The sequence below is a fragment of the Aulonocara sp. 'chitande type north' Nkhata Bay genome, linkage group LG22 (genome assembly GCF_057382095.1).
Source record: "Aulonocara sp. 'chitande type north' Nkhata Bay isolate Kocher_YH1m ecotype deep benthic linkage group LG22, A_spYH_male_GT1.1, whole genome shotgun sequence".
In the NCBI taxonomy this organism is placed as follows: domain Eukaryota; kingdom Metazoa; phylum Chordata; class Actinopteri; order Cichliformes; family Cichlidae; genus Aulonocara; species Aulonocara sp. 'chitande type north' Nkhata Bay.
In genome coordinates, this window is record NC_141364.1 from 12190094 (window position 1) to 12217077 (window position 26984).

The following is a 26984-nucleotide window of genomic DNA, read 5'->3' on the forward strand; positions in this document are numbered from 1 at the left end:
TCGCCTGAGTAATTGCTACATAATTACCCAGAATCATCTTAGGTAGCTCTCTACCTGGTTAAGTCCATGCCTGAATATAAATGTGTAGAAAGTTAGTTTCGGGTGACTTGTTTGAAAGCAAAGCACTTCTCGTGGGAGCCATCAGAGGAATACATAATACAACTGAATTGATAAAGTGATGATTAGCAGTGCACCTGCAACAAGATGAGATGAAATCAGAGAAGAGCTTCATAAGGCACATTTGATTTGTGAGGGAGGGAAAAATGGAAACAACATTGCTGGTGGAAACACTGAGATCATTTACTTAGTAAAAGTACTGAATGTGTAAAGAAATTTCATTGCAAGTAAAATATGGTAATAATTATGATTATTGTCCTAATTAATTAATTTAATGATTGATATAAATGAAAAATAGATATATATAAAAATGTGAATAATGCCAGAACTCATCCAAATATCTTATCTACCCAACTAAAAGTATTAATCTCAAAATGAATGTGAGATTTGATCAGCTACATTACTTGTAATAAATTATTCAGCTGGCAGAACTACACTATTAAAATATTCAAATAATTTCCTGTTTTAAATTTCTGAAAGAATGTATCATGTTTTAAAAGTCTTGTAAGACTCTGGAACACTATTTAAAATTAATACTACAGATGGCAAATAGTCCCAGTGAAATGTAAATTGCAATGGTGGCAAAAGTACATTTATAAAACATACTTGAAATTTAGCCAAGAAAGTGTGCATTATGGTATTTTATTGGATTATGGTTTCATTAACCGTCGTATATTTTACTCCTGTTGCTGACAGATGTTCAGATAAATGTAACCATTAGTATCATCTATAGCCGTACATGGAACAAAAACTCCCCCCTGTAATATAGTGAAGATGATGTACAAAGAGTGCATTAAAAAGAAACACTCTGGAAGAGAATAAAAAAAGACCGTAATTGCAAATAAAAACCCAGCTTTAGCTGCTCTTCACCACTGACAGGCCTTGACAGCAAAAAGCCGTAAATGGCATTCATTCTAAATAACTACAGTTAAAAGGAATGACTGTAGCAACAGATTATATGACTCATTTAAAGCACTACAAACTATTAGCCAGGTTGCTGAAATAAGAAGAGGCTTGCTATGTAATTACTGATATTAAACACAAAAACGTGGGGGAGATGGGGGTTAAGAGAAAAAGAAAGAAAGCTGGTATTTCTGACATCTTTCAGCATCTTTTAACTTATTTTAGATGAAGGCGCTGGGTGCAATCAGCTCATGAAAGCCAGGAAAGATCCAAAGTTAGCAGCAAATGAAGCACGAGATTGTGGTCAAAAATCTTCTGCTGGTGTTGTCACTTTTGCATATCAGAATTAACAATGCAAGGTATATTCCCATTTTTCCCATATTACTCCCATATTTTGAGTCCCCTCCCCGAGGCCTTCTGTTTTTAACAATGTTTCCTGGGAAACTCCCAGAATTTACAAGACCCTCAAATTTTATTTAGAGAAACGGCACTACACAAACGAGTGCATTTTCTGCTTTGTCCAAGTTATCAGATTTATGCACTAAAAACAGTTTCAGCTCATTTGTCAGAGCAGCCTCAGGCTACTCGCAGCTTGATTTAAGAGGTGTGGGCAGCTAATCATATGGTTTTTGACTGAATTAGCTGTCTTCTCAGGCATGTGACCGTTTTAGCTATCTTACTGCAAAGACACAGAAACAGCGAGACTTTAAAAACACATACTGGCATGTTATATGAGACTCTTTTGGTATTTGTAAATGGGAATTGATGACTTCAGTTTTTTGTCCTAACTGGACAAAAGATTGTAATAGGTTAAACAAAGTAAAAGTGAGGGCATATTCAGAGTCACAGAGAGAGAAAGAGCATAATGGAGACTGACTGATGTAGTAAGGAGGAGATGCAGAGGGCTGGTGTGAGAATTATGATCTGCTGTGGTGATCCCTAAGTGAAGCAGTCAAAAGAAGAAGAAGAGATCAGTAAGTCGGAACTGAAATGCTGCAAAAACACAAATGTTGCTTTAGCTGTGGCACAGGAAAAATATTTTAGTACACCGGTTTTGTGGTACGCTTCATATTTTAGCATTCCTTCTGGTAGGCTAACAGCCAAAAAAGCTAAAGGATCCTGACCAAGCATCAGTATTTTACGAGAAAATATTATTTAAGTTGATAAATCACGACGACTTTTTTGAACTGACAAACCAACAGAGGAAAATTTTCCCGGGAATGAGATCCTCTTTGAGCATCACTATAATCTTCATCTAAATAGACTTAAGCCTGTTGAAATACGTCAATGAAGCATTTCACACACACACACACAGAACAAACTGATTGAAGAAACCGAGCAGCTTAGGTTGATGAAAACAATCAAAAACAGTGCCTAATTTACCGTACATCAAGAAACAACACCACATTTGGAAGTGCTCGAAATATGAATCACAGCTTTTGCAATCTAATAAAAAGGCTTTGCATGAAGCAATATAGTGACATTCAATTTAGTCCTATTTGCCTTTCAAATGAGCCTATTGATGATTTGAACGTCTCAGCGGTCGCAATCCAGCTGTGTCAGTGGGAAACGACAATGCCGTGGTTTCTACTGAGGAGTAAAACACAACAAGCAGGGCTGAATCTTTATTCCTCTCGCACAGTAAACACCTCTTCCACCTACTATACTTTCATCTTTCCTTTTCAACATGCTTTCAATAGATATGACTTGCCAGGACAATAGCGATAAACAAATATCATTGCTCATTGTCTTATTTGGAGAGTTCAACCGCCAGTGAGCCCCTGTTGGTGCTGCTGATTAATGCTGTGTAGTGTTTGGTGCTGACAGCGGTGCCCACATTCAGGGCCCCTTGGTCTCTAGGCTAATTAAAGTCATTCTTCAGTAATATTCCTAAATCAACTGTTTCCTCTTGCCTATTTAAGACCTAATTGGAAGCATGTGCACTCAACCCAATGGGTTCCTTTTAACTCTTGACACTTCAAGAATGTGTCTGATGTGGTTACTGATTTTCTTTTGCTGCTTTCTCTTTCTTTATTCTTCCCAGATGAAAAGGTGTGACGATGAAACTTTCACATACTTTCCCCCCCCTAACGTCTGAGAATCAGACTGTAGATGTGGCGATGCTTTCGGGACCTCGGTGCTATCAGCATGTGTTTAATGTCTTAGAGAGCGATAACACTGACAACAAACAACTGTCTGGCTCCACATCAGATCCCGTGCTTCTGCACTGTGGCAGGAAGAGCAAATACTTACGAACACGGGATTTATCCAAAATCTGCAGATCTGCTCCAATTCTACATCATTTCATTATCATAATCCAGCCACGTACACACTGTCCGTCAAATTTAACACTCCTTGTTTACAATGTTACCTTCCATATTACATCCATTATTATTATTAGCACTCTTTGGAAGGTTAATTTATCCAAAAATGAAATAATGGCATGCGTGTGTGCACACGTTAATTATGCCCTCACCCATGCTGGCGTTATGGCTCTAAAAAGTAAGCATTCTGGCTTTACTGGAAGAACAATGTGGGAAAATTATTCTGTTCAATTATTTCACATTTCTTGGCAGTTCAACTCACTTTGTTATTTCAATATTGTTCTTCATTTCATACAGAATGATTCCCGCCTGAATTTACAATAGAACAAAGCAGGCTGCTGCTTCAAACCCATTACCAACAGAGACAATGCGGACTTCTCTTGTAGACTCTACTCTCTTTTTTCTTCCTTCTCTTTTTAGAGTCCAGGGCATGACGAAGACATCGCCTCTCTGCCTGCTGCAGCAAACAATCTGCTGTTTATCTGCACAGACGGTTCAACTGTGAATTTGCTTTAATCATTCATGTTGCTCCATTTCAGCGAGATCTCCAGGTTGTTATGAGATTTCGTAGCCGGTCGGGTGCACACATAAAACTCCATTTGGATACGAGATCATTTCCAAAAGAAACGGCTATGATGTTTTCCACCATGTAGATTGAATGAAGTGATGAGTAATTGAGGCGCCCAAGCTTGTCATTCTCATGCAGAAAGCAAAAATACAGATGGAGGATCCATTACACTTTACTTTTCAGTCCTGAACTGCCTAGCTTAACAAACCTGCTTTCTTATGGAACGCTAGGTGTGCTACCTCTCAGCCTCGGTTTGTCAATGCCTCAAACTCATGTTTACAGCTGCTCTGTGAACAGAGAGCTATGGTACCCGTGCCAATTGTTGTTTGAAGAAAGACTGACATTATTGCTTTTGTTCACTGGAATATATTCCAAAATGTGGCTGACCCAAAATAACCCAGAGAGAGAGAGAAAACATAGACAGCAGCACAAAGCAGAATCAGCTTAATGGCTATTGCAAACGGGAGGAATTATTATAGCCATAAATGGTTGGCTAATGCTTTAAATTGTGAACCATTATTTTAAACAGGCATTAATGGTTGGAAAATGTAATAAAAGTCAAAGCATTTTTGTTGAACTTCGAGCTGTAGGTCACCAACTTCATTTTGAATATTGATACACAGTACATGGAGCTAAGGATGAGATCCTATTTGGGCCCATCTAGCCTAAATATTTGTTAAAGGATCCGGTGTTCTGACAAACCATCCTACTTTGGCAAAATGTCCTACTGTAGTAGTTTATGCACATTTCTGCTGTCACAGAGTAATTCCAGCACAAATTTAAGTAGGTATGACATTTTGGCACTTAACTTTGCCCATCAGAGTATGCTTGTAGCTAATATTCATAAAGCCAGGATGGTTTGCTATTTCATTTTACCCATTAAAGTATGCCTGTAGGTCACATTCACAAAGGTAGCATGGTTTGACACTTAATTTTACCCGTCAGAGTATGTTTTTTAGCTTTTATTAACAAAGGTAGGATGATTTGCCACTTAATTTTAGCTGCTAAAGTATGCCTGTAGGTCACATTCACAAAGGTAGCATGGTTTGGCACTTAATTTCGAGTTGTGTGCATGCGTAGAAACAAATGGTAGGATGGTTTGTCAGGTAGGATGGATTCCCAGAACACCTGGCTAAATGCTAAGACTCAAAGATCCAAATTTTCAGAGCATAGGTCTCCAAAAGTCATGACGATATACACAGATCAAAGACGTGACAAAGGCACTGCAATCTACTGCCTCAAACATGGTGAAGTCTTGCTCTGAGATAAATAAAAACATTATGTGCTTCACCAAATTGGCATCTAATTCAGGAGAAGTGCATTGAGTTATTATGTGTTAAAGTCATTTTCAGGTCCCTGAATTTCTGCCAGTGGGTATCAAGCTGAGGTCACTATTGAGACTGAAAACAGAGACGGCAAATTTCCTGTAGAGGTGCTTGCCCACAGTGGCCTCTGCTGATGGGTAAAGGTACTGCGAGCAGAGGCAGGTTGAGAGTTTTAAGTGTGAAGCAGCGCAGCCATTTATTTGAAAATGGGTTGATGATCACTAATTGGTTTAATCCTTTATTAAACTATGCGCTCATGATTACCTTAAGATAATGAATCACGCTCAGCCAACTGTTGTGGCGGAATATAATTGACATGGATGGATCCCAACTGCTTACTGGGAGAAGCTGTGGGATGCATCTGTCCTGCCTTTGCACAGCTGCTGGAGAGTGATGACAGCAGTGTTTGGCTTTTTTAATTGAAGCGGAATGCAGTGGCGTTTGCACTACTGAATCAGAAGACAGTTGTGAATGCGGCTCATCAAATTCTATCTAAACTGTTGTCAAATATGGGAATCAAGCATATATTCTCACAGGATCTTATCACGGTGGAAAATATGAAATGCTAATATCTGGCATGACACAAGAAAAGCAGCAAGAGTACATCCAGATGTTCCAGCAATCTATTTAGCAGTGTGTTTGAAGCCAAACTTTATGACAACATGGAAATACTTTTATGAGAATAAATGTCAACCACAGACAGAGGGAACAAATGAAATTGCTGTTAAAAGCAAAACTCCCACGGCAACAAATGCTATTGTCTGAAAACACGGCCTACACATACAGTAAAAGATGCTTTCCCATAAAGTGCTCTGAAAGACCTCACTAAAGCTATTTTCAGCCTGTTTAGTAGTAGCCAAGCACTGATATAAATCAAGTAATTGCTAACAGAGTCCCATGATGTTATTTTAGCTTCGAGCTCAAAGAACGCAAAGATTGGCCATTAAAGAGAAATGAAATGATACGATTTAATTGGCTTTTCGCTGACCTAATGCTTTCTTTTTTTTTTTTTTTTTTTTTTTTTTTGGAAGTGACATCAGAAACAGCAGCATGTGACATCACGTGATGGCGGAGCTTCAGTTCATCCTTTGTCATCCTTTTTTTTTTTTTTTTTTTTTTAATAGGACAGGGGGAAAGAATGAAAGAAAGAGGGGGAGAGGAAGAAAGAAAACCAAAGGGGAGAAGAGACGGTGAGAAGGGGGGGAAGAGAGAAAAAAAAAACAAAAAAAAACTCCTGGGTCACCTGTATGGAGAGAAAGAAAAACAAAAAAAACAGGGGAGACAGCAAACAACAAAGAGCAACATAATAATAAAAAAAAAAAAAAGCACCATCACAATAAACTAGCTAGTCATAGATATCAATAGTTACTAAATAATAAACGATATTGTGCAGCACGCAAGATAGACAGCGCACAGTGTGCTTTGAGGCAGCAACCAAGAAAGCTGTAGTCCGCATCTGTGAATACCCATGTGTACACCTGTGTGCATACCTGTGTGGATCAGCATGCTTGCATTCCAAAGGTTTCTCCATGTAATGATCTGCTAGAGAGTGTGGGGAGCCACAGCCCTGTCCTCTATGGTATCAAGCAGGTATGGAGGAGATCAAAACTCCAGACATCCAGAGGCCCCCAGAACACAAGAGACCAAGGAAGACCCACAGAGGGGCAGCCGCGCCACTGTCCCAGTAAGAGCTAAGGAGAGTCCCAGATGAGAGCTCATTCAGCAGCCGCGGAGCAGAAGCCAGGGGGAGTTGCAGTGACGCGCCCGTGAGCTCCGCCGGCAGCCAGCTGTGCCTGAGTGACCGAGCCCCAGGCCGAGAGGCCGGGGGCACCCCACCTCCAAAGTGGCCCGAGCGAGCCCCAATAAGCGGCCGCCAAGGAGTGAGCCGGTGTGTACCCGGACGCCCACCCCCAGATACAAAGAACCACCAACGCACCGATACCTGAGGGAGTCCGCCACCGGCAGGGGAAGTGGTGGTGGGTGGAGATAGGCCTCCAAACCTTGGAGGGCCCGAGATGTCCCCAGAGAGGTGGCGTCTGATACCCAACCTGACATATAGACACAGACATACAGGCACACACAGACACAAACATCCATTCCCACCCTCATGCTCTCATATGTACTTCACACTCAACCGACGTGGAGACAGACATAAAGAGACGCTGTACACACAATCACACTCCCCAAGCGTACTCTACTAACCGGGTCTAGGTACCCTTGCCCCTGGAGGGGGGAACTGCACCCAGACCCAGGTGGTGTTACCCTTTTCCCTGCGGTGGGGAGAGGCAGACCGCCCCGACTCCGCAGCAGCAGGGAGGCCCCAGACCGCAGTCGGACGGCCCACTCCTCCTAGCCCTCCCGCTCCAGTAGGCCACAGAGAATGGGGGTGAGAGAAGACTCCAAACCTCCCTCCACCCGCTCATTGTAGTGTTGATGCATGTGTGTTCTAAGGTGCAATTAAAACCCAGGAGGGCATGGAGCTACCTGCCAGAGAGCAGCAGGTAAGCGCATAGTCCCTCCTGCTGGCCCTCAATGTCTACATGTATTTAAAATTGAGAGGTGGGCAACGACGCCAGGGGTGAGGCGTACACCCTGATGGTAACTTGGACTCCGTGTATCGTGCCCACCCCCAAGATCCTATATGTATGTGTAATGAGGGTGTGAGTAATGTGAATGTCTAAGTTGTGGGATAAAATTGAGGCAGAGGCAGCCAGAAGGGGACAGAGGGGGGGGTAGCCTCCTCTGTCCCCTAATGCTTTCTTAAGTCAAGAGAGTGTGGCGCTGTTTCATGTTTAAAGACGTGCATTTTACAGCAGTAATTGAGAGGCTTTTATGTCACAAAATGTTTTGAGTCCAAAGCTCGCACTGATGGATTAAGCCAGACTCTGAGCATTACAAAGAGGGGGGCATTTCACAGAGAAGACATGAAAGCATTTCTCGGATCTTCGGCGATAACTTTAATCTCGAAGCCAAATTTCCCCCAACAACCTACAGATAAATGGAGCTTATGTGTCAACGTCGCAGTTTTGGCAGATTTGATTGTATTCCAACAAAAAAGAAAACAGGCTACTTGTGTGTGAGAGCGACACTTAAATCAAAATGGCAACAAGAACCAGCTTTCACTGTGCTGTCTTTCCATCATCTTTAGCGTTTAATGTGAGTGGAAATCAAGATTTTGCTCAAGGAAAACATAATCTGGAACCAAAGAGACAAAAAGCGAGAAAAGAAACATTTATTATAGTTCAACATTTGCTTTGAATTAAATCCTGTTACTGTGAGATCTCTTTCTGCGCCTCTTTTCTTTCCCAAGTGGATTTTTTTCTCCTATATCAAGAAATTTAAACACAAGCAGAGTAAATGATAATTCCTATGAGACTGGAGGATGTTTGGGAAAAGCCAAATCCACCAGCTAACCAGAAAACCAACATCACCCTCCATCACTGCCATGCCATGACATCATCCTGCTTCCTCTGTGCTGGTGTCCCTGTGGTCTGGACTCCTAAATCTCTGGCTTAAACACTGAAATTCTCAAACGGGCTTGGCGAATTAATCCAACGACGAGAGACAAGAAAATAATAGTGCTCAGCTTTAGTGAGGTCCTCTTGCCTTTTCTGTCTCTGTGCTATGTGTCAGCATGAATATTCCTCCTCTGAAGAGTGCTGCGATACAACCTGACATTACCAACTTGGAGTGCCCCCAAATTAGATAGAGTTAGTTTGCTTTGGCAGCACTCGCCGCTCCACAAAAACCTGGATACTGCATAAACTCCAGAAATGTCTCTAATGACAGACATATGGTACAGAAATGTACCCCTGAGCTAGAGGTAATCACTGTCATTTAATGTTACAGCAAATGAGTCGACCATTAACACCCAGACCAGTACAGGCCTACACCAGCAGTAAAAGATCAGTTTGGTTAATTTGATTATGGTGCTTAAAATTGTCTAAAATATACCTAGTTTTATTGCCGTCATCCATGACAAACAGTTAAATTAGTGCAACTCACGACATACTTCATACTTATACCTCCAACATTGGGGCTGTAATGTTTTGCACAAAAATACAGATTTTTTTTAAAACCTTTTTGTCTCTGTACACAAACACAGTGGATTTTAAAATAAACAGTCAATATGTGATTGAAGTGCAGACTTTAGGCTTTAATTGAGGGGGTTCAACAAAGAAGGACTGATTAGATTTTGCCTGAAAACATCTAAAAAGCATGCAGCTTCTCTACAGCTGAAACCAAGATTTGCTGGTACGAGAACGACTGAAGGAGAAAGTAGGAAGTAGGAAGGTACGGCTCATTATCCAAAGGATGTCAAACATGGCTGAGACAGTATGATGTTATGGGCATGTACGGCTGCCAGTGGAACCAGGTCCTTAATGTTTTTTGATGATGTGATGGCTGATATAAGCAGCAGGGTGAAATCTGCATGTGAAGCACTGATTCACAGTGCAAATGGATAATAACCCAAAGCACGCTGCAAAAACAACCCAACAGTTTCTCAAGACACAACATTAAAAAAAAGGTACTCTTCAATGGCCAAATCAGTCACCTGATCTAAACCCAACAGAGCATGCTTTTCAAAGAACGAAGAAAAGACAATGCAGAGAGGGCCACAAACAAGCAGCAACTGAAGGTGGCTGCAGTAAAGGTCTGGCAGGGCACCAGACAGCCATTAACTGCCAAGGACTTTCAGCCAAGCAAGCCTTATATTTAAAAATATGATTGTGAAATTCATTTTTAGCCTCTAAAATTTGGGGACTGTGCAAAAATGAGTGCAATTTCTAAGCATTTACTGAAATCCTTTTTTTCTTTTTAAAAAATTGATTGTTAGAGACAGGAAAGGCACAAACATGAAACTGACTTTCTACTAAGACTGATCGATTTAAATATTTGGCAGTGTAGATCATGTATTGAGTGAATGGGTGTGGGTCTAAAGGCATTGTTGCTAAAGATGTGATTTGAGATGGACTTTATTGGTAGGCTCTTTTTTATGTTTTTGACCTTTAATAGGGCTAATATTAATGGGTTAATTGAGAAAAGAGTTTCAGATTAACCAAGTATGAATACAACCATTCAGTTACAGTGCTAGTGGATCTATTACTGCTTGTCATCAATATAAACGCTGATAGTTGCAGAATAGCATTCAATTTACCAGCTACTTATCAATAAAACTAGCTACAGTATGAACTCGCTAGCTAAAAACAAGCAACAATTTAGACCAGGGGTGTCAAACATAAGGCCTCTGGGCCAGAATCGGCCTAGCGAAGATTCCAATCCAGCCCATTGGTTGGTTTTGGAAAATGTGAAAGAAAAGATACATTTGAGACATTAACTGTACTTTTACAAGTTTTACAGCTTTTCCTACTGATAAAGTCCCCCATGGCCCTTTACAATACACAAAAGTATTTATATAATTCTTAATATAATAAATATATATATATATAATAAAATAATAGAATGATAGAGTTCTTTAATTTTACACATTTTCTTTTTACAGTTTAACCCCAAAAAGTCATGCTGACACATATCTTTCATTTACCGCACATCTTTTCTTTATCATATAGAAATCCTGTGACAGACTGTTAAAATTGCTCTTGCTTGTCTTCTGCTAAGATATTTTATTGTTTAAATGTGTAATTACACTGAAAGAATTTGGAGTTTCACTGATTTGGCCCACCTAAGATGTAAAGTGGGTGTTTTATAAAGTAAAATGCATTAGCAAATATTTAGTTGTTGTTGTGCAAAACAAATAAATACCTATGCTCTTTAACTAAATTTAAAAAATATTTGATGATGTCAACCTGTAGCTGCTAATATGAATTTCTCTTTAACCCCATCCATCATCAAAGAAGCAATACAGAAGCAATCCACAGCCATCAGTTCAAACATAACATACGTGCGTTTGGAAGCAATGTGTAAGCATAGCTGTTCATTAATTTTTACATCATGTTTATAATCAAAAAAACGTTGTTTTGTTTTGTTTTTTACATCAAGTTGTAAAAAAAATTGTCATAGCTGATGTCTACAAAATATAGTGTTTAATTAATACAAGAATTACTTTGTCTGAGTAGACACCTTTAAGAAGTTAAACCTGCTACCATGCCAAAGTAAAGAAAACCTGGGCATAATTTATCTTATCAGTTACACCTGTTCTTCCCAACATGTCATGATGTGGGAAACCTTGTTAAGGATAAAGACATTCAAATGACAAGTCAGCGTTTCCTTTCATATCAGAAACATAATGAGAGTGGCAGGCGTTTCCCACTTAATCCATTTAAGACCTTTATCATCTTATTAACCTTGAATCAAAAAGGTGTGGCAGAAGCAAAGATAGTAGAGAAAGAGGTTATATTCAATGCACGCAAAGACCAGAGCTGGTCAAATGAGAATAAAACGGTTAATTATAACGTTTAACCTCGCTGTGAGAGTAAATGTATTTGTAAGATAACACTGCACAAAAACTACAGGAGCAACTGTGCATTTTTCTTTTCTGCAAACTAGCAGGTCTGTTGATATTTTTATTCATGTTGTTTCATGTTATGCTGAATAATTTTATTGCTGTATTTTGCATTTAACAGTATTGAGTTCAAACAATTTGGTTCTCGTCAACTTTCCCTGTGAGTCAAATCCAACTTTTTGAGCCATTTGAGCTCCCTTACTTGCTGCATTGGGGATTCAGGAAGCAGCTTCACTATCATAACAAAAGCGTTAAGAAACGCGTTTGTTGACAAATTATGTTACATTTCCTGGTCTTTTATCGTCAGTCAGTCTGTAACGTGAAGTACTTTCAGTATGCAGACGGTCTGTTATCTTGTCAAAGTTTACCGTCTGAACAATGTGCTGTTATTTCGTTTATTTAGACCACTTTGCTAACATCACTGGCAGGCTACAGAGTTAGCCGAAACGGCTAACTTAAATCCTCCAGGAACTTAAGTTGGAGGAACATTTTCCATCAAGTCTGGGCATCCGATGAAACTGAAGCACCTTCCAATAAAAGTGGAGTAGTGTGTGTTCATAGAGGTGGGTAAAATAAGCTACTGTTTCTTTGATATTCTGGTTTGTTTGTTTTTTAACATTAACTTGTGTTATATTTTGATTTCATTCCAGGGAAGTGAAAGTGCTTACTGTAGAAATAAAAAACGTACTATTGCAAGAACTGGACAGTAAGAGGAAAGATTGTTAACCTGCAGGTTGAGATGTGCAAGAGTCCCATAACTGAGAAGTTTTTTCCATGTGTAATATTTTATTTTATTTAGATAGGAATCAGAAGATAGGTTATGCCTTAGTGTTTGAAAAAGCTAAAAATAAATCTAAAACCTTTGGGACTCCATCCTTTGGAATTCTCAAAACCCAAACAGAAAGCAACCAACGTAATGACAAGTTTGAACACCAAAGCTATCATTCTACACTTCACTGCACTTCACTTTGTTAAGTACACTTTAAGTGTCACGTTGGACCCATTTTTTCCTTTAGAACTGCTTTAATTCGTTGTGGCACAGATTCAAGGTGCTGGAAACATTCCTCAGATACTTTGGTACTTACTTTGATGTGATAGCATCGCAGTTGCTGCAGAAGTGTCGGCTGGAAATCTATGTTGCAAATTTCCTGTTTCACCACATCCCAAAGTCACTAGATTGAGATCAGTGAACTCATTGTTTTGTCCATGAAAGTAGTTTGAGGTAATTTGTTCTTTTTGACTTGGCACGTTATCTTGCTGGAAGCAGTTATCAGAAGATGAGTACACTGTGATCGTAAAGAGATTGAAATGGTTAGCTACAATACTGGGGTAGGCTGTGCTGTTTAAATCATGGTCTGCTGGTACTAAGTGGTGCAAATTGTGCCAAGACAATATCCCCTACACCATCACCAGCAGCCTGAACTTTTGAGAGAAGGTAAGCTGGATTCATGCTTTCATGTTGTTTACACAGAATTCTGACTCTACATTCTGAATGTCACGGCAAAAATAAAGACTCGTCAGACCAGGAAACCTTTTTTTTCAGTCTTCTATTGTTCGATGTTGGTGATCTCTTGTGAACTGTACCATCAGTTTCCTGTTTTCAACTGAAAGGAGTGTCGCTCTTTATGCCCTTCTTGTTTGAGGTGTTGTCTGTTCACATATGCTCTTCTGCATACCATGGTTGTAACGAGTGTACACCTGAGTTACTGTTGCCTTCCCATCAGCTCAAAGTAGAAGTCACTTTGAGTCACAATCACAGTAGTCTTTTCACCCACAGAACTGCCACTCACTTGATATTTTCTGTTTTTTGGTCCATTTTCTGTAAACCATAGAGCTGTGTGGGAAAGCCCCAGTCCATCATTAGTTTTGGAAATAGTCAGGCCAGCTCATGTGGTACTATGCGGCATTCAAAGTCGATTAAATGACCCGTCTTCCTCAGTTTGAGCATCAGAATGCTGGCAGCAGGTCTCATGTTTATGTAATTGAGTTGCTGCCTTGTGTCTGGCTCATTAGATATCTCTGGTAACAAGCAGTGGAAGAGGTGTACCTAATGAAGTGGCCAATTAAAAGTATTTTCAGCCTAATAGTCCAACAGAAAATACTTAGACTCACTGACGTTTGACTTTGACCTTTGGCTTTTATGACTAGCAAATATATTGTAAAATATATGTTTCCGTGTTTGCTTTAATTTAATTTATTTCCTAATGGGTCTGTTTAATCATGCATTATAAACAGAGGTAAATGTTTTGCTCAAATTTAACAGAAACAACGTCTGTGACTAAAATTACAGCTGTTTAATCACGGAGATTATTATATTCTGTGAGGATGGTGCTTAATTTATCTTCATGTCCGAGGAGTCTGGACCTATCAATCTGCGCTGTATTATATTAAAAGGTTTTTCTTATCCACACTGAGGTATGTGCTTAAGGAGGAAATTATTTCGGGGCACAGTCATTGTGATTAGGCGTGCCTGTACAGCAGCAAGATTTGTGATTAATGATTTTCTTTATTGTGCTAATACAGAACGATGCCACGCTTGCAGTCCGGTGTGTGGAAGCATTTTACCCCAGCCATCAAAGATGGAAGAGAGACCTTCATGTGCAACTACTGCTCAAAGACATACACAAAGAACGCGACTAAGATGCAGATGCATTTAGACAAATGCAAGGAGTACTCTGTGGTTTTGCAGCAGTCGCCCGGCCCAGATGGGAGCTCCTCTGCCTCCATCCCTGTTCCCTCCTTATCGTTCTTGCCATCTGCCACTCCTGGGGGACAGTTTCTCATTGATTCTGTGGATCAGCGCAGCCAGGCGTATGCCGACGAGTGCCTGGCGAGAGCTGTGTACGCCACATCTTCACCCCTCACTCTCACAGACAATATTTACTGGAAACGATTTTTCAGTGTTCTTCGGCCGGCTTATTGTCCGCCCCCTAGAGAGGCTCTTTCCTCACATCTGTTGGACTGTGAGTTTGACAGAGTACAAAGCCAGGTTCATGAGAGCATAGGGAAAGCAGACTGCGTCGCCATCATCAGCAGTGGCTGGTCTAACGTGAAAGAAACTGGGACTATTATCTATGCTGTTGCTACTCCCGTACCGCTGTTTTACAAATGCACAATGACAAAGGAGCAGACACGCACAAGCACATTTATTGCTGACGAACTTAAAGGCGTCATAAATGAAGTCGGTTCACAAAAGGTTTTCGCTGTCGTCACTGACGATGCCCCGGAAATGATGGCAGCGTGGGCTCAAGTGGAGGAAGCTTTCCCGCACATATCAGCTATTGGCTGCACAGCGTCCGGTGTCGAGCGTCTCTTTGACGACATAGTGGCTCAGCCGTCTATGAAGTCACTGTGTAGGAGAGCTGAGCAGGTGGTGAGGTGTGTTCAAGAGCGGCAAATGTTAAGTGACACTTTTAGGTGCTGGCAGACTACAAAAATAAGAGACCACACTTCTAAAGGGACAGCACTGGAACTGCCCTCTGGCACAAACTGGACTAGTGTGGTTAACATGTTCAGCAGCCTCCTCGAGGGTCAGAACTCTCTACGAGAGATGGCAGTCTCTCCCACACTGGATATTGAAGTGACTGTCAGGGCTACTTTGCAGGATGCTGAGTTTTGGAAAGGGCTGAGCAGCAGTCGGAACTTACTGTACTTGATTGGGAATTATATTGATTTCTTGAAAAGAGAAGATGCCGCGCTCTCTGGTGTTGTCGACATGTTCAGTCAGCTAAGATACGTCATCGGGACTTCTCTGTCAGCATCTGTGCTGCACAGCGGCGAGCAGAAAGCTGTCATGGAATCATTAGACAGGTGTCAGGAGTTCTGCGTGAAACCTATCCACGCAGCAGCGTACATGCTCGATCCAAAGCACGTCGGACAGCAGACGCTCACCGGGGAGCAGATAAACAGCGCTTACTATGCGATATCCAACCTGTCGCACCATTTGAATCTCGACGAGGGTAAAGTGCTCGGCAGCTTTGCCAGGTTCTCGGCCAAGCAGGGACTGTGGAAGGGGGCTGGAATATGGAGCTCGTGTCAGCACGTGTCCGCATCCACATGGTGGAAAGGCCTGTGCTCTTCTGAGCCGCTCTCTGCCGTAGCCTTCGCTATACTCCAGATCCCACCGACAACAGGTGCGTGCGAGCGCCTGTGGCAGCACCTCTGTAGTATGAAGATGAAAGGCTTTGTCTCAGCGGAGAGGGTGCAGAAACTTGTCGCAGTGCAGGCAAATCTCAATCTTTTAGAGCCAAGCGACTTCGACTATGCTCCACTGGAGAGTGACGAAGAGAAAAAGGCTTCATTTCAATCAGAGTCTCACCAGTAAGAAAAATGCCTTACAGTGTAATAAAATACAACTATTAGACTAGATGTACATTTCCTTTCAGTGTAAAGGATTCGAACTACTCCGCAAAACTAAGTAAACTGCACCATGCTCATGTTTCTTTATTCAATCCAAGGCTTTTAGAGAAAACACCTTCATAAGGAGACACTGAATCAGATGCCTTCATGTGTTTTAATAATCTACAGTGAATTCAAGTTTTTTTGTATTACATAATCACAGTATGTATCAACCTTTTAATCACAACTTAAAATATTAACACAACAACAAGGTCATATATTTCTTACAGCAACTAAACGATGTAAATAAAACCACTGTATTTATTGAAGATAACACTTTTGTCTCTTTTGCGTTTATACCTGCAACTTCACCTTCACACACATTAAAAAGTGTTTCTGCACAAATGTTCTTCAGAAATACACCACAATAATTTTAACAAGTTAGATCTAATCTTTATAGTGAAGTTGCCAGGTTACCAGCAATTATTTTAACATCTTTTTTTTCCCAGTGGAATGAGCGTAGAAGTAATACGCTGTAGAGATGTTGGTAGTTATGTTTTCTTACTTTGAGGTTTCCACTCTTTGCCCTAAGCCAAGTGGCCGTTGGTCTTACATTTAATAGAGTGCTAAATTTGTGAGTTTAAAAGGTTTAGCACCTTAAACCGAACGTTATACAATGAAATAAAATTAAGTTTTGCATTGGTTTTTAAATTAAACGCATCATAAAATAAGCTCTGATGTATCTGTGCAATGAGGCACTTACTGTTTCCTCACTCCATTACTCCCACACCCTACACGGGTCTTTACCTCATCTCTGTCACCACCTCCGCTGTCTTGTGCCAGCGGTTTTGCACCGGGGGGGCCTTGGGACTCCGAGGGCTGATCTGGGCCTTATAAACACTAGCATTATTAATCTTCATAGAAATGAGCCGGCTCGTCTCTAGAGGTGTCTCTGCTTCAGTGGCAGCAGATCTGAGGCAATGCTCTCCACTGGCACACTCAGTAATTCCACCGCTGCCTCTTCCTTGAACTTCATACATTTCTTCTTGCTGCCTGTTGTCTGTTCTTCACGGTGGATCTTGTAGGCTGTAATAATTAGAGAGACTGTTTATATCAGGTTACAGAAGAACAGGGCCGCATTCAAGATGTGTGCTGTTTATGCCAGATGGTGCGTTGGTTGGTTTTTAAAGTTGCCCTTTTAGTGATTTAGTCATTCAAGCTGAGTGCATGCAATTACTAATATGGTAATTTTTTTCTTTTTGGTCATGGTTTTATTTGTTACAGGCCAACATGATCAGTGGCTTTTTGTGTTGTCGGCTCACGAAGCGCTACTGTTACTTTCTAACTTTCTGCCTGGAGGTAAAATTCAAATATGACACATAATTCAAAACAGTAAAATGTTGTAACTCTGTACACAGAATATTGTTTTACTATAGTACTGTACAACAGACTTTAGCCATCCATAATTTCGTTAGATTTTCCAAGGAAAATAGATCAAGCTTTCTTGTAATTTAAAAAAAAAAAAATTTGAATTATTAAATTTTGTTCAGGAGTCGTTCTCCAGGCATCTTGAAGGACATTCAAAGCTTTTCTTTAAATGTCTGCGTTTTGTTCTGTTCTCTGTCGAGATGATCCCACACGGCTTCAATACTGTTGAGGTCTGAGCTCTGAGGAGGCCCATGAATACCAAATACTGTTCTATTGTGTGTTTTTCTGTCCAGGTATGCTCTTAGTCCATTGGCACTGTATTTGGGATCATTGTCATACTAAAAAAAGAAGCTGTTCTCAATCAGATGATTTCCAGATGAATCAAAATCTCACGCTGCTTTTCTGCGTTCATAATTCCATCAATTTTAACAAGATCTCCAACACCACTGCCTAAAATTCAGCCACAAACCATGACAGAGCTTCCACTGTGTTTTACAGATGGCTGCAGACACACTGCTGGAGCTTTCCCCCTAATCTTGTCACTACACTGACAACAGTTTTGAACTGTTTGAAATCTGGATTGATAGCTTTATAAGGCCTGTTCTTCTTCTTCTTCTTCCACTTCTCCAGTTTCTCCAAATTATTTTAAAGACGTATAGCATGTCATAACAAGGAGTGTGTAAGGTTTTTGGCTAATGGCTTTTTGGGAATTACCTTGTTGGTATAAAAATTTTTATTTGGTGCCTTCAAACTGAGTTACCTTTGACATTTTTCATCTTTTAAATAAAGAAACTGGAACAAATTGTGTTTTTGACGCAGAGTCCAAGTTAAAAGGACGTAAACATCCGATTTAAATTCACTCGTGTGAGCAAAAGGCAGCTAATGCCCAAGAATATCTAGCTCTTTGTAAGCAAAATATAAAGAAATAAGGGTTGGGCCTGACCCCTTGTTTCTTATTATATTTTGAAATGAAAAGAGAGATGATTAATCTGATGAAAGAAACATGAATAAAACGAATGTATAATGGGATCCAAATGCCCACTTAATTACCTTTAATAGCCACTTTAGGTCACCTCTTTCTCTCTAATATATAACCTATACACCTTTCATATATATCACTTTACCTGTTTTCAGCTTCGTGTGACATCTACAATGCCCTATAATTAAATGACTCCGTTGCTGCCTAGAAACATCATTTATCCCTCTTCAGTGTTTTTGGTGTGTAGCGCCATGAATCTGCCATCTGGCTAGATCATAACACAATAGTCCTGCGACAAGGCTTTAACCACTGTAGATAAACACGCGTTTAAACACACACTGATGTAGTTATATCACTATGCAAACAAGAGGAAATTGTTGAATTTCAGCTCAGCTTAACTGGCACGGTCCACTAGTGAAGAAACACAAGCTCTCAGCAGCAGTTGGAGAAGGTGGCCTGGAAACAACAATGAAAAGCATTCTGCTTTTCTTGGGAATTTGTGATTGGGGAGGGGGCATACTGATTAAGCTGTCTGAATTCCCCCATTAAACCCTCCACAGTACATTAGCCACCAAATCTCTGGACAATATGACAACAGATTAACATGTCTTTCTTAATTTAACTGTGGACATGATGAACTGCACCGCGCAATTTGTTTGCAGTTCTGGGTTGTAAAGCACTGTGCGGGGAAACTTATGAAGTGTGGTCTGATAATTAAAGCCAGACGAGATTGTGTGTAATTTTGTAATCTAATCTGTTTGATAAAGTATGACTGCTTTAACAGCTGGTGCCAATCCAAGTATAACTCTCTCATCAAGGACTGATACTATTATCTTAGCCTGGAACAATGGCTGGCTTTAATAGGGACTGTGTGTGAGACAAAGAGAGCAAGCAAGGAACCAGTGGTGTGCTTACATTGCAAACAAAAGCAAGTTTGTCCAGAAGGAGAAGGTTATAGTTTTGTAGGAGTATCACTAGCTCAAGGAACCAAATTTAAAACCCTGAGGGGAAAGGTACAGTATGGGATTTCATCAAGGAGTCTTTCAGTTGTAACTCCCCGTCTCTGCTGCTGTAGCCTGTTCACTATCTTAGTATCTCTGTAGTCATACATAAAAAGTCAGTATCTCGAAATACAAAATGAAAAGGCACAATGAAAACTGCATGTGGAGTCCTCAGAGTAAAAGGCAGACCTTTTTCTGGAAAGAGATTGCCTATAAGATTTTAAAGTAAACACCGCACTGGAAGCAGGGAGAAACATGTGCCCAGGCTCAGTGTGTTTGTGTAAGTCCACTGCTTTCGGATGCCACATCCATGCATGCAGACAAAATAAGGTTTGCTGGTTTTCTTAACACAGACTCAAGATTATAGAGAAGATACCAGAAGATGGGTGATTACACAAGAAGAACTGGACAGGGATGTAGAAGGGCACTGACCAGGCAGCGGGATCTGTATCTGCTCCTTTGTGCAACGAGGAACACAATGTTACTGACCCACTGCAAAACCAGTTGTGCTAGTTGATGTTTCAGCCTCCATAATGTTTGCCCCACCCTGTTTAGTAGCCAGTAGTGGACTCTAGTGTACGCCAGTGGAGTTGCACAGTGCCTACCTGTGAGCACACGCCCCACTTAAGTAGATCCAGACAATTTATATATACAGACTTTTGAATTATGCACTAATATCAAGCATTTGTGGACACAGTGAAGAACGATGTTTGCTGAGATGGTTCTGAATCAAGGGTGGGTAATTAATTTCCCCAAGGAGCCCAAAGAAAACAGATGTTCAGTTTTGGTTTTCAGCCATGTACCTGTACCATGTACCAGCACATAGATACAGATTCTCTGCAATTTAATGCAGAGAAACATTATTCTTAAATCATTAAACTTTTTGAGATGCCTTCTCCACTTTTCTACCTAAAGACTCTCTAAGATGTTCTTTTTTATGTGCAATCATGTAACTAGAGTGCCTAATTGTTTCATTGGTACTGTGTTTTGAATAAATTTGTGTTTAACTGAATTGCAAGACATTGTGTTTATTGTGCATTTGCATTTCATACAACATCCCAAACTTTTTTGGACAGTTTCGACGTTTGTTTCGGTGGAAATCTTAAACACAGTCAGGCTACATTTCTTCCTCCCTTTTATCCTTGTCACTGAGTCTAAAGTGGCCGAGCAACTGCGTCAGAAGGCTAAACCTTTATTTAGAGATGACCATTGTGTCAGACTGTTAGGGTATGCAACCATTGCTAACGTCCAACCTACTGTAATAACAAGCCAGCAACAGTTTGCGGTTAGAGGCACCCATCATTTTCTCATTCCTCACCCTGGCCAACACCAACCCACTCATCAACCCACTCCCCTCTAACCTCTCCATCTGAAAAACAAAAACAACAGATGGGCTCTGCCAAGGAGACTCCTACCCATTACCACAGTAAGGAGCCAGAGGGGTGGTGGGAGTGCTAACCTGCTTGCTTTGCAGATATGTAAAGGAACCTGGTGGCACGGAGAGACTAGGCTGTTCTCCCTCGCATGCCTTGTTCTTGCTGCTCTCAGCACCTCATAATGCTTTTATAATTACATTTCAACACAGCTGAATTATGATTGGGTGATCCTAGCATTTTTTTTCCTGGCTATCACCCACTTCACTTGACGGTAGGTCATGCTGGTCTCTGAAATTAGAGGCCTGCATAAGCTGCAAATTACATATAGAAACACATTTTAAAAACCTAATGATAACCTGCACACTTGTGTAACATCTGAAGATGGAACTACAAATAATTATCAGCTCAATCTCCAGCTCTAAGCTTTAAAAAGCTTCCTAATGGTTTATAGCTCATTGTTTACCTGCTGTTATGCAACTTTACCATTTAGCTTCACGCTGCATGCTGTTTTTGGTCACAGCAGAAAGATTTTTTTCAGCAAAAAAGCCAAAGCACCCACAGTACACTACCTGCTCAGCAAAAGCTAGGTACAGCATAAACTACTATTCAAAATCCTTGTTATTGTGGCCATATTTGAAGTGTTTGTGGTAAAACCAGCAACCATCATGAAAATGTGTTACATAGTGACGGAGACAGGTCACTGAGGAAAACACTGGACTCCAGTGCAGCATCTCAGGCAGTTCAGGAAAAAGGTTTTTATTTGAGAGACTGACTGTGGGATGGATTTGGGCTTGAAATCTTTGCAGACCTTTTGAATACACCGTGGGATGGGCACTTTAGGTAAACGGATAAACTATATCACTGAATCAAAAGTGAAATTGTTAGTCTGCAGAAAATGATGCTTACATCTAAGTTCACTAAGGAAGATCTATTCTTTACAGCACTTCTGCTTCCTCATGCTGTCAAATTCAGCTCTGACATCATTACTGTAGTCCAATGATTTCCTTACATCATATCTGTGAGCCAATCAGCCTCTGTTCTGTGTGCTTTGAGTGCTCCTCTGCCATTCTGACTTTCAGATTGGCGTTCATGCCATCCACCTTCTTCCTATCACCGCCTCACCCTGGTCATATCCACCAACACCAGCTGATTGTTGATTTCCCAGAACAGATCTTGTGAAAACTGTATACTTTGCTTATTTTGGTATGAAATTGGGAGACCAGGACAAGCTATGGGCATGTCATTAAGTTATCCCAGTATGTTTTGAAAACCTCTCTGAGCAAAGACTAGAGGAAAGAGAAAGACCTTAGGTTTTGGTGATCCAGTGGTGTAGAGGGAACCACAGAATCACTTTGATGACAGATACTTCTGTTTAGTGAATATTTCTGGATACAGTTGTCAAACTAAATCAGTTAGCCAGTCAGTTAGTCTAACATTCGGATGAAAGACACACTACCCATTTTTACTGGCTTATTCGATAAGAGAGAAGAGTTGCACTACATTCTAGAGATGGGAACTGTGGAGAACCAGCTTCTATTAGCTTATCTGTCCCCCAGTTATTCACTCAGCCAGACTTAAATGACTTGGCACAAGATGTTGATTTGTCAAAGGAAGCAACTGAATTGATTGGGTCTAGGCTCAGTGGGAAAAACCTGCTGGCTCCAGGAACCATGTTTTCTTTTTACAGGCGTAATGTGAAGGACGTTATTCCTTTCTTTCAAACGGATGGTGACTTTGTCTATTGAGCTGATGCTGAAGGTCTTTTGGGTGCAGTGGGTTTTCAGTACGAGGCAGACGAGTGGAGTCTGTTCACTGACAGCTCAAAGCAAGCATATAATATGCCCTGTAATGGTAGTCACTTTGCATCTGTGCCAGTTCTGTCCAGCTAAAAGAAACCTAAAGTAATTGTGTTTGAGAATAATATACAATATAATATACTATAATATACAATGAACACACATCGATCATTTGTGAAAAAAAATGTACATTTCTACTGTAATCTAGAAAACAGTAGAAATGTTATTTTGTTCAATTCTTCCCAGTTCTTCTCTCCATATTAAAATGCTAACATATCATGTTGTAATTGGAAATTTAGTGTTGCAGTTCAGTTACAACCTTTATCTAAGTACCATATACAATTAAATTGTTACATCTTAATGTAGAATTAGAGGAAGATCACGAGCTTAAGCCTTGTAAAATGGCCACTAAAAATGGAAATACAGCACATCCTGGGCCTTCTGACCTCAGGAAATCACACGATAGGGTGGGGCTAGGTTTCACAGCCGACTCATCTGAAACCTTGGCTGATTGTGACTTAAAACCTGTTTTCACACCTTGGCTCATGTGATTAGGTAGAGGATCAATGGGGGTCCATGACCCTCTTGGGGACACTCCCATAGGGCATAAAATCTGGGACTCTTCACCATTTGACCTCAGAACTGAAGAAGCTTCTGGGATGAGAGGTGAAACATCTTCGAGCAACTTAAAGAAGTCCAGACGCTTTTCTTTCCAAACTCCTTAGACTACAGTACACGATTAAACTGTAACTTCCACCACAAGGGATAAGCTTATTATTAGGTAACCCAGAGCTATGAAGTGATCCCTGAATATTTATTTTTATTACACATGATAGTGATTAGGTCGGCTGTAGGTATATTATATATTGTTTTGATTCAAACACTTGAATCAAGCAACATCTGGATTCTTAAAAGTTCTTATTGTCTGTAATTGGTTTGTTGCTATGTACTGGTGTGTGATTTATGTTTACATGGTGTTGTGCCTCATGGCTGGCATTGCACACAGACTTGTTTTATTCCAGCAAACATTGGCTTTAGCTAAAAGCCAGGGGACTCATCTGCGATGAGAAATGGCACAAAATAACCCAAATAGTAATGACACTATTGGAGATGATGCCATTTGCACTGCGTACGAGGTCTATCTATTTCATCTTTGGAAAGGCATTTTGTTTGGATGCAATAGCTAACTGCTCTTATCAGACAAGGTTGTTAAAACTGGTGGAAGAAGAGCACAAACAAAGCCTGTTAAAGTCAGAGTCAGCTGCATATAGAAAAACACAGCCCCTTCCCACCATTAGGAGACATTGCCATTCCTTTTCTCGGAAGGAATATCAGGCACTCCAAGTGTAATGTCAAATTAAGTATTTCAGAGTTGAACAATACAATGTACAATGGAATTCTGATGTTAATATAGAAAATAACCCAGGTGTCATAAGGAGGAATGGTCCAATACTGACTGCAACTTGGACATTGTCACAAAGTCAAGTTCCAAACCCACAATGTTACCGATACTGCAGACCAATTTACTGAGTCTGTTGGTGTCCACTACTCTCAGGTTCCTTCCAAGCACACCACAGCATAGATAGCACTGATAGCACTGACCACAACTGACTGATATAACATCCTGAGCATCGTCCTGTAGATGTTAAAGGACCTCAGTCATCTCAGAAAATAGCAATGGTGATAGTAGAGATGACCCTTCTTGTAGAAGGCTTCTGTGATTTAAATGAAGTCCAGTTCATTGCCATTGTAAACACTGAGGTATTGTAATTGTCTACTGTCCCCACAAAGACACCCATAGATGGAAACAGAGGCTTCCAGTCTTCTATTCCTCTTCATGTCCACAACCAGTTCCTTAGTTTTTGCCACGTTAAGTTGAGGATGGTTTTGCTTGCACCATGTAACAAAGTTGTAGCCCTGTACTCTTCCCTGTCATCCTCTCTGACACATCCCATGACTGCAGACTCATCAGAAAACTTCTCAAGGTGTCAGCTCTCTGTCCAGTAGCTACACTCAGTGGTGTATAGGGTGAAGATGAATGGTGAAAAGATTTACCTCTGTGGGGTCCTCTGTTGTTGACTACGCTGTCCAATGCAGGTGAACATACTGTGGTCCACCACTGGGCACGTAGTCAAGTTGGGTGGGATCACCCAGAGAAGGCCTGACGGTGTTGAAGGCACTGAAAAAGTAAAAATAACATGATTCTCAACGTGCTGGATGGCTTGTCCAGGTGGGTGTAGATATGGTTGAGCAGGTAAAGGATGGTGTTCTCAACTCCAAGTTGGGACTAGTAGGCAAACTGGAGTGGGCAGCCTATTTGCCGGAGCTGGTGCAGGATGAGTGACGACTCCCCATGGTCTTCATGGTCTTCATAATGTGTCATGTAAGTTCCATGGGTTTGTTGTCCTTACGGCCAATGGGATGTCCCGTTTTTAACACAGGGATGAGGTTCTCAGTCATCCGGGTCATTGCAGTTTAAGGAGCTTGGAAGGAAAAGTATCTGGACTTCCTTTAGTTTCTTGAAGATATTTCACCTCTTATCCGAGACGCTTATTCAGTTCTAAGGTCAAATGGTGGGAAGCCCCAGAGTTTTTTTTAGGTATGAGGCATGTCACTTGCCCCTCCCTTCCTTCCCTCCCCATCTCCAGCTGCCTCCCTCTTCCCGCTCCACCACAACCACCCACACATGCAGGGCCTTGGAGTAGGGGTGTGTCACCAGGGTGCAGAGGAGGCTACCCCCCCCCCCCCCCCCTCTGTCCCCTTCTGGCTGCCTCTGCCTCAATTTTATCCCACAACTTAGACATTCACATTACTCACACTCTCATTACACATACATATAGGATCTTGGGGGTGGGCACGATACACGGAATCCAAATTACCATCAGGATGTACACCTCACCCCTGGCGTCGTTGCCCACCTCTCAAGGAGGAGGAGTTGGCCGACTGCGGTCTGGAGTGTGGGGCCTCCCTGCTGCTGCGGAGTCGGGGCGGTCTGCCTCTCCCCACCGCAGGGAAAAGGGTAACACCACCTGGGTCTGGGTGCAGTTCCCCCCTCCAGGGGCAAGGGTACCTAGACCCGGTTCGTAGAGTACGCTTGGGGAGTGTGATCGTGTGCACAGCGTCTCTTTATGTCTGTCTCCACGTTGGTTGAGTGTGGAGTAAGTGCATATGAGAGCATGAGGGTGGGAATGGATGTTTGTATCTGTGTGTGCCTGTATGTCTGTGTCTATATGTCAGGTTGGGTGTCAGGTGCCACCTCTCTGGGGACATCTTAGGCCCTCCAAGGTTTGGAGGCCTATCTCCCCCTACCACCACTTCCCCAGACATCGGTGCGTTGGTGGTTCTTTGTGTCCGGGGATGGGCGTCCAGGTACACACCGGCTCACTCCTTGGCGGCCGCTTATCGGGGCCTGAAGCCTGGGGCTCGCTCGGGCCACTTCGGAGGTGGGGTGCCCCCGGCCTCTCGGCCTGGGGCTCGGTCACTCAGGCACGGCTGGCTGCCGGCAGAGCTCACGGGCGCGTCACTGCAACCCCCCCTGGCTTCTGCTCCGCGGCTGCTGAGTGAGCCCTCATCTGGGACTCTCCTCAGCTGCCCCTCTGTTGGTCTTCCTTGGTCTCTTGTGTTCTGGGGGCCTCTGGATGTCTGGAGTTTTGATCTCCTCCATACCTGCTTCATGCCCTGGAGGACGGGGCTGTGGCCCCCCCACACCCTCTAGCAGATCATTACATGAAGGAACCTTTTAAAAAAACAAGCGCGTCCATGCTCACAGGTGTACACACGGGTGATCACACCCACAAACTACACCCTTTTTGGCTCCTACCTCAAAGCACACTGTGTTCTGTTGATCTTATGTGCTGCACAATAATGTTTAATATTTAGTATTTACTGTCATATTCCCATATATCATTGTGATGTTGTTTATTCTATTACTCTTGTTTTCTTCTGCTTGTTTTCTTTTTTCTTTCTCAGCAGGTGATCCAGGTGATCGATATATGCATTTCTTTTTTTCTTTTTTCTGCCCATTCTGTTGGTTTTTGTCTTTTGCCCTTCTCCCCCGTCCCTCTTCTCAACTGTTTCTCTTTCCCTCTTTCTTTCTCCCCTTCTTTCCCCCAGTCAAGTCTGTCCCGTATTCAGTAAGTGAAAATAAAATAAACAATAAAAGGTGAATCAAATGGACCATTATGGCAAGGCTGGGATGGTCAATTTGGTAAAGTAAATCCGTTGGGCATCTTTCTTTGCCTTTAGACAACAATTCTGATGGCAAAAGAGCCAAACGGGACAGGCAAAGAAGTAAAAAAAAAAAAGAAAAAAGAAAAAAAAAAGGTATGAGGCATGACCTCTTCCACAGCATGGGCCAGGCCTTGAA

At 41.5% G+C, this 26984-nt stretch overlaps 1 protein-coding gene across 2 annotated transcripts; it reads left to right on the forward strand.

Annotated features, from left to right (window-relative positions):
• The first annotated feature begins 11691 nt into the window (after positions 1-11691).
• LOC147303618 (uncharacterized) lies at positions 11692-20451 on the forward strand. 2 transcript variants are annotated; one of them, XM_086280641.1, is made up of 3 exons: positions 11692-11747; positions 12104-12263; positions 14224-20451. In XM_086280641.1, the coding sequence occupies exon 3, from the start codon at positions 14228-14230 to the stop codon at positions 16022-16024; it is 1797 nt and encodes a 598-aa protein (XP_086136767.1). In that variant the 5' UTR covers positions 11692-11747; positions 12104-12263; positions 14224-14227; the 3' UTR covers positions 16025-20451. The 2 variants fall into 2 exon arrangements, with proteins under 2 accessions (XP_086136767.1, XP_086136766.1); XM_086280640.1 differs by lacking the exon at positions 11692-11747 and having other exon boundaries at positions 11918-12263.
• Positions 20452-26984: the final 6533 nt, after the last annotated feature.